At 46.4% G+C, this 8,205-nt stretch overlaps 1 protein-coding gene across 1 annotated transcript; it reads left to right on the forward strand.

Annotated features, from left to right (window-relative positions):
- The first annotated feature begins 837 nt into the window (after positions 1–837).
- MED10 (mediator complex subunit 10) lies at positions 838–7,871 on the forward strand. Its single transcript, XM_037154373.2, has 4 exons — positions 838–1,016; positions 2,161–2,244; positions 5,190–5,292; positions 7,319–7,871. Exons 1-4 carry the CDS (start codon positions 895–897, stop codon positions 7,415–7,417), a joined length of 408 nt encoding a protein of 135 aa, XP_037010268.1. The 5' UTR covers positions 838–894; the 3' UTR covers positions 7,418–7,871.
- The last annotated feature ends 334 nt before the right edge of the window (positions 7,872–8,205 follow it).

Raw genomic sequence — 8,205 nt, forward strand, 5'->3', positions numbered from 1 at the left:
TCTTGCTTTTTTTTTCTTTTTGAGTTGAAACCCTAGCTTTTTATTTCCAGACTATCATCCCTCAAAATGTCATTTTAGAAACAAAGCTAAACTTCGATAGGAAGTGCTTATTGGTCAGTTCCAAATATTTTACAGTTTCCCCTTTAACTAGTGAGTCTATGTGTCAACCAAATTGCGACATTTTGATAGAGAGTAAAAGGGAGTGCTATTAATAATAACATCAGGATGATAAGCATAAACAGAGTCTTACCCATACAAATTCAGATGTATGTATACTCAAGAAATGCAGGGAACGATTGATCTTAAAGATGGCTTACGTCCGGGGGGCAGGGTTTCAGGTCTTGCTTTCTTTATTACACTTTTTTTGGTATTGTTTTAGTTATTTGCAGTGAATACCCATAATTTGCATATCCGGAATAAAAAAAGTCATTTTAATTGTGGGTCCAAGCAACTCTCCTGCTATTATCTCTTCTAACCTCAGGTAGCTGTCATGTCTGATTTTCCTGACTGTTATTGACGTGAACAGAGGCTCAGGAACAAGGCAACTTGTTCAGGAACACAAAGGCAGAGAAGGTCTTGCAGGTTCTCACCAGCGGCCCTTTATAGCCCTTAGAGCCAGCGGGGAAGTCCTAATGACGGATACCTGGCTACTCCGCCCACTTGTGCGGCTTAGGGCTTTTGGGGCGGGGCCAACCTAAATCCCGCTCCCTCGGGCTCTGGCACCCGCCCCAGAGGCGCTCCAGGATCTGGGATTTGCCCGCAACGGCCAGCCCCGCCCACCGTGCTGTCCCCGCTCCTCCCGCCCCCAGAGGAAACGGAAGTGGTGGTGGGGCCTAGCGGAAGCAGGAAGCAGTGGAGTAGGGCCACGCCCTTGGCGGTGCTGACCGTAGGGCCATGGCGGAGAAGTTCGACCACCTGGAGGAGCACCTGGAGAAGTTCGTGGAGAATATCCGGCAACTCGGCATCATCGTCAGCGACTTCCAGCCCAGCAGCCAGGCTGGGCTCAACCAAAAACTGTAATTGGCGGCCAGATGTCGCTCGCGTTTCGGTGGGGCTGGCCGGGCAGCGTTGGTTCGGGGAGCCAGGTTGGGATCGGGGATGGGGAACTGGGATCGGGAAGCCAGGGCCTGGCTTAGAGCCACATCCTCTCTCCCGCCCTCCTCTGGGCCTTTCCGGACTCCTCGCTCCCGACTCCTCGCTCCCGGCTGTGCACCGAGGGCGAGCTTGCCGCTGCCGTCTGTTGCCGGCCCACCCGCTTCCCGCTTCGCCTTACGGGCTCATTTGGAGACTTTCTCATGCCAGACAAAAGTTTCTGTTCTGGGTCCACATCCGAGGGAGCCATGCTTCATTATCTAAGTTTCTCCCTGCGCACCTCTGACGCCCTCCCGGCGTTTCCTCCTAACTCCCTGGGGAATTCAGAGCTTGTCTGTCCCCAGAGGGGAGGCAAGCTTCACTGGGAGCTCACCGAAGTGGGCCTGGGAAAATGAGGGCTGCTTGGCACCACCTGTTACATAGGACTGAATTTGGAGCAATTGGGGGAAGGGATGGTGAGAAAGTCCCTAGACTCTTTATTAACTAATATTTTTTGGCCAACAGCGTTGTGCCAGCATGGTGTTAGGGCCTGGGATGGACAAAGGCAAACACACAAATAGAATGCCTGGAGAAGGGCTCATGGCTTTATAGGGAGCATAAGTGTACACTCCGTGTTGCATACCCAGTGCTGGGGGACTAGCCCTGTGATTTAGAAAGGCTCCCCAGAGGGGCTGAAATTCAGCGGGGCAATGAGGGTTTTCTTCCGCCCAGACTTTGAGGTTGCCTTCCTAAGCCCCAGTCCACTGCCCCACAAACAAAATCATAATGCATCTCAGGGTAATTGCTTTTGAGAGAAGGCTTACATTTTTCATGACATTCTCAAGGGAGTTGGTTCCTGTCCCCCAACATTGGGAATTTCTAGTTTAGAAAGCAAGTCAACAAACATGTGAAGTATTCTGTAATTTCAAACCCTTCCTTGAAGTTCTCTAGGTAACCAAAAAGTTATGGGCTGTGTGTCAACCCTGTATGTGGAAGGAACACCTTTGTGGAGCCCCAGTTAGCCAGGGGGGTGGTGCTTACGGTGCCATGGAGTTAACCAAATGCCCCCATTTTTGCCTTTTTCCCCAGGAATTTTATTGTGACTGGCTTACAGGATATTGATAAGTGCAGACAGCAGCTTCATGATATTACCGTACCTTTAGAAGTTTTTGAGTAAGTACCATTTCTGATATTCATTGGAGTATAAGTCTTGTTTAGTTGTGGTGACTGCTTCAGTCACAGGTGTTTTAGTGTGTGCTGTGTGGTAGGCACAGCCTAGGTGCTGGGAATATGCCAGTGAAGGAAATGGACAAGAACACCTGCCGGCATAGAGTCTTATGTTCTGGGAGGATTAACAATTTAAAAATATCTCAATATGGTATTGTTGAAAAAGTTACTTAAGCATAGAGGAATGTTAAATATGATACATCATAGAAACATCATAGATGGTTAAAAGTCCTGTTTAGATAGAAGGACAGCCACATAACTTCCCTTTTTATTGAAAAAAGAAAAAAGAGTGAGTCTTAAGTGGGTTTATTTTAAGTTTAAAAAAATTACAGCCAGAAACAACCTGAAAAGTAGTCTGGTCTGGTATCTCCCATGCTGCCCTGGGACTGCTAGCTCTTGGAGGTGGGAATAGATAGATACTCGACTGAAAAAGTAAAAGTTCTTGGGCCAAATAAGTTTGAGAAGGCTGTTCACAGTTTTCTACAGGAGGGTATGTGTTTCTACTGTAGTCACGGCCCAGAGAATGCATCCAGGAAGTAAACCTATGCATCCAGGATGTAAACCTAAGTTTTTTTTAATTCAGGTTTTATCACACTGGTCTGGTTGTTATACCCCTGATTTCACAGGTGAAGGGACTGGTAAGTGACTGCAGTGGACTAGTTAGTAGTTGGTGTCAGAGGGAAGACTAAAATCCTGGACCTGTCCTTCCTCGACCAGGGCTGTTTTCTCTGTGACAAACAGCCTCTTCCTGGAGCTGACTCCAATCGATTTGCAAGAGTATACTAATACTTTTTGCAGTAAAACTGAAAGTGTAAACCATCAGTTTCCTTGAACAGTACAGTGGAACCTTGGTTCTCAAACTTAATTTGTTCTGGTAGGCTGTTTGAGAAGCAGTTTTTGTTGTTTTGAAAACTGAATTATTTTCTCCCATTAGAAATGCAGTATCAGCATGAAACTGTTGTTGGGTTGAGAAACGGAGTTTTGTTCAACAACTGAGGCATTTTTTTTCTGTGAATAGCTTGGTTGAGAAACAAGATTTTCCAGATGGGAAACACTTGAGAACTGACCTTTGACTGTAAAGGAAAAGCTATTGTCATTTTACATCCCAAAAGGTCAGAGGTAGAAGTCCAGGCACTGGGGAGCTCAGCAGCTGTCTGCAGAGATGGGGCATTCATGCTGCATTCATTCGGCTGCATCCTTGCCTTTTGGCCACGGATGGTGTCATGTTTTCTCTGCATGTTTTCAGTCGGCCCCACTGAATTCTCTGGCTCCAGTGGGAGTGAAGGTCCTGTGCGTGGGCTAAGGGTCTGGACTCCTGGGTAATAGTGCCGGCTTGTGGAGTGTGGGAAGGTGGAGGCTACCTTGCCTTCCTCATCAGTGCTGTTCTGGTCATGAATATGTGGGGTGGGTTTATTGACAGATAGTAAGGTGATGGAAAAAGACTGCTGAAGGACAGTGGGGAATAGGGCTTTGGCCAGCTCAGCCCCCGCAGCTGGGTGAAAAGACAGTGGAGACTCACCTGGTATTGGCAGTGAGGTTGCCTCTGGGCTCCAGTAATCAGTGATGCAAACTGTCAGTCATTTTTGCACAAGGTAGGAATTTCCTGGCCCACAGTGGCTTTCTCAGCACACTCTTTCAGACACACTGACTGTTTTCTGTAACAGGGATAAAGATGTCAGCTTGGGCCCTTCTGTCCAGCACTGCCTAACCTCACTGGGTGGGTGTGTTGGCAGAAGTGGGTTCAGCCTTTGGGTCCTGGAAGAAGAGCCTTATCAGAATAATATTGCTGTTGAATGGTGGTTTATTTAGGACACTTGAACCTGGAAGGTTTTTTGTTCTCTAGAAATGGACAGATTTTGTTTAGAATTAACCATAATTCTGCTTCCTTTGTTCCATCATTTCAAGAACATTGCAGTGCAATGGAATTTCTAGAACTTGTGATTTATTAATTTTTTGCTGTCTGTTGTGAAGGCCAGTTTTTATGCCATTAGGTAACAGTACCTTTATCTAAAGTAATTTTTTTCAACTGAAGCATTAAAATACATAAATTGGACTTGGTGTGGTGGTGGTTATTGTTTCTTCGTAATGAATAATTCGGTTTAGCTGAGTGATACGGAGGTCTCCTGGGCCCAGAAGGAAACGGAGCAGAGCGCTGGTGAGATGTGCGTGTTCGTCTAGGCGGTGTGCTCAGTGAAACCTTTGGGATAAGGAAGACAGATTGGGGAAAGTGTTGAAATTGTCAAGAAACAGTTTTATACTGTTTAGAAATAATTGGGGAGAACTCTCTGTTCGATTCAAGTTACTTAGGTTATTTAGTAGCATTCCCCTACTAAATAAGGGGGGAGGGAAGGAAAGCAGTGGAACAGCTTGTAACCGGACAGGGCCCGGCTGTCCTGCTTGCAGCTCCCCCCCCCCCACCTCTAGCAGCCTGAGGCTCCTCCACACAGGGTTCTCAAGGATGGGGGACCTGGCGTGTAGGCGGCATCCTGGAGGGCTCTCCCTGGCTCCCCCATGTTGCTGCGCCGGAATCCCTTGCCTGAAGCCCTCCCCACTCGTAGCTCTCTCGTATCAAGAGCTTCCTAGCCCCATAGGTTATTGTGAGGATCCAAATGTAATGGCCATGAAGCCTTTGGGAAACATGGATGCTGCAGATGTAAAGTGGTGTAGCTGTGGACCTTGCTAGGTTTATAAGGGATGGTTACTTGATTTTATGAGGCGTTCATATTATTACAAGTAATATGAGATCATATCTATCCTTGTATAAATGAAGGGATCCTAATTTACCTGGTTCTTGGACACAGTTTCTTCTCAACAGGGCCAGTGAAGTTATATGTAGCTAACTTTTCTGCCCCATAAGAATAAATATTACCAAAGATGTTTCTTGTTTCCAGATACATAGATCAAGGTCGAAACCCACAGCTCTACACCAAAGAGTGCCTGGAGAGGGCCCTAGCGAAAAATGAACAAGTTAAAGGCAAGATCGACACAATGAAGGTAAGGCTCCTATAAACCGCAAGTAATGTCACAGCATAAATCGTTACAGAGCAAATTTGGCTGGTAGACTTTGTCGCTCTTTTCCATGTTTGGTAAAACACCAGCTCTCTTACAACATGACACAGTTGAGATTTCTGAATTGCGTGATATGCAGTGAACAGTGAAATAGCAGTGGTGTCTTCTGTCAGGTTCTGTCCTGTGATTGTGGCTCTGCCGTTAGGAGGAGTCTTGAATCCTCACTCCCTTTTGCATCTCTGGTGGCAGGTTCCAGCTTCCGACTGCAGACCCCTTTGAACCACATCCCCTCGTCACTCCCTTCTCCACAGAGAACTTGCTCTGTTTCCGAGCTGCGATGAGATCTAGAAACCTCCGTGCATCTGCAGCATGACATAGGTTGTTTTTTTCTTAAATTCACTCAAATGTGGTTTGACTTCTCCCCTAGTTGGACAGCGCCATCCCTTTGCTGGTCTCCCGTTTCTGTCGGCCTCATGCGAGGGGCCCTGCTGCCTCTCCACCCCACTCCTCTTCTGGCCCAGCCACGCTGGTCTTGTTTCCATTTCTGGAGGTCACCGAACCCTCTCCCTTCCGTTTGTTCTCGTGTGGTCTTTTTTGTCTGCAGCTCTTACGTGCTCTCTTTACAAACTTTGGGGTCATCGTCTGTCACCTGCTCAGGGAGGCCTTGGGGATGAGTCTTTCCCAAGCTTCTTTCCTGAGAGTGCTGAGGAGGATTCCTTTTTTTTTTTTTTTTCTTTATTCTGTCTCTTTCTTGCAGCTTACACTCTGGGGTCATGGGGCATGAGTGTTCCATTCCTGCTGATGCCCAGCACCCATGGGTGTGCTCAGTCGGTGTCTGATGTGATTTTTTAGGGTCAGAGGGTGTGAGGAGCAATGAGAGAGACACTCAGGATAACAGCGATGGATCACATGTTGCCTTGAGGTTGCAGGGCTTCCCGGTGTGTCCCTGGGTGATCTGTGCTGGTGATAGGCAGTGAGCCCTGGAGGGGCATTTGCTGTAATGTAACTGTTAGTGTGGCTTCATTTCTCTTTTGTTAGTTTGAAACTCAGTTGCTGTCGAATCGGCGTCACCCACTGCAAATAATGCAGCTTTAATCGGTAGTGAGTAGCGCCTACTTGGACTGTTTTGTGAGGGAGTTGCACTGTCCAGCAGAACAGGGTTGTGGTCCCTGAGAGTTCTGCTCGGTCCCAGCACGCTTCTGTGCAGCTCCAGTGCCTGTGGGTGACGCAGAGGCTTCCTGTTGGCAGTACCGCCTGGCACCTGTGGTTTATCTTCAGTTTGCCGCGATTGTTGCTTGGTGTTATTCTCTCCAAGAATGTGAAAGTCACTGAGCAGTTACGTGGCCTGTCTTTGTCCAGTGGGTGTGTATTGAAGGGTTGACGTGCAGTCTCCTTTGAAAATCTATTCTTACCTATGTAAGTAGTATATCTGTGTATGCCCACAGTGCTTCTTAGTGTAGCTTATAAGAAAAAATTTTGAGATGCCGACAGATACTTAGCTGCCATTAAGATTGGCGTAAAACAAAGGTTATGCTGATATGTACGATCTGGAAGCCATGGCATTTGGCGTAGACAGGTTTCCATGTGCTCTGAATGCTTTGATTGAGCTGTTTGCACACACAGTGCCATGTGGTTCAAGTCATTCATTGCTTCATTAAATATTATTTGAAGATTCCTGTTATGTGTGCTGTGTACAAAAATCATTTTCATATGTGTGAATGGCTCCCTGTAGGAGGGCCTTTTATCACTTGGAAGCAAGAGGGAAGAAGTGTATTTAAACATGATTTCCCCTTTCAGCTAGTTCTTAATGTTCCCGTAACATAGTTGCAAGTGTAGTTTGCAGCTGGTTCACCAAGTATTGCATCCATGGGTAGTGAGCAGGCAGCACTGGGACATGGGGTTGCATGAGGGCAAAGTGGACTCCGGTCTTTGGAGGGCTCTGTGGGGTGTGATCTTTAACTTGGGTATTGGGTCGCAAAGATATATTGACAGTATACATTTTTCTTCTTAGAAATTTAAAAGCCTGTTGATTCAAGAACTTTCTAAAGTATTTCCAGAAGACATGGCTAAATACCGAAGCATCCGAGGGGAGGACCACCCCCCTTCCTAACTTCATCCTCCGTCTGTCTGAAGATCCTTCTAGTCCTGTTTGCATCGCTGTGACCTTCAGGCAGCCTGTGATTGAGTGTCCTCGGATGGTGGGGCTCAGAGGGCTTGGCGGAGCTGTGCTCCCTAAGCCATCCCTCATTTTCAGACGGCTGGTGAGCTCAGGTCTTGGAGGATGATGATTTGATCCTTATGGCAGAATTGTTTTGAAAATAGTAAATATGTTTGGTAAGGTAAAAGGTTTTAGAAATTCTCCTTAGTATACTGTTTGCGTACTTTTTTATTCTATCTTATTATGGTGTCAAAGAAAGCTAAAAAAATTGTTTTAATATGAGAAGTACTTGAATTGGTTTTATATTTTATATTTTCAAGTTTAGTGCATAAAGACTGTTCAGTGTAACTGTTTATATGGATTTCAATTAGACATAAGCGTATAATAAAGTCTTCAAGTACTTATATGACTTATTCCATGTAATTATTTCATAGCATTTTTACAGTATAGTACAATGTATCTTGTAAACGGTCAATTATTGCTTCCCCAGAGTGTGAGTAACATTCATAAAATTTATTCTCTGGGCAGTTAGGCAGGAAGAGCCAGAGCAAAATGCAGAATTCTGATTTCTTCAGGGCCTGCTTCATTGGCAGCATAACAAATACTGAAGGAGGCCGATTTAGGGACACTGTTGAAGAACATCCTGCAGACTGGTTACCGACCACAGGGGTTCTGATCGACTGCACTGTCTGCCTCTGCTGGTCCTCAGGGGCCTTGGGAGGCTGCCTGGCTCGTACACC

Source organism: Artibeus jamaicensis, unplaced genomic scaffold (genome assembly GCF_021234435.1).
Source record: "Artibeus jamaicensis isolate MK-2021 breed Jamaican fruit bat unplaced genomic scaffold, CSHL_Jam_final scaffold_369, whole genome shotgun sequence".
In the NCBI taxonomy this organism is placed as follows: Eukaryota; Metazoa; Chordata; class Mammalia; order Chiroptera; family Phyllostomidae; genus Artibeus; species Artibeus jamaicensis.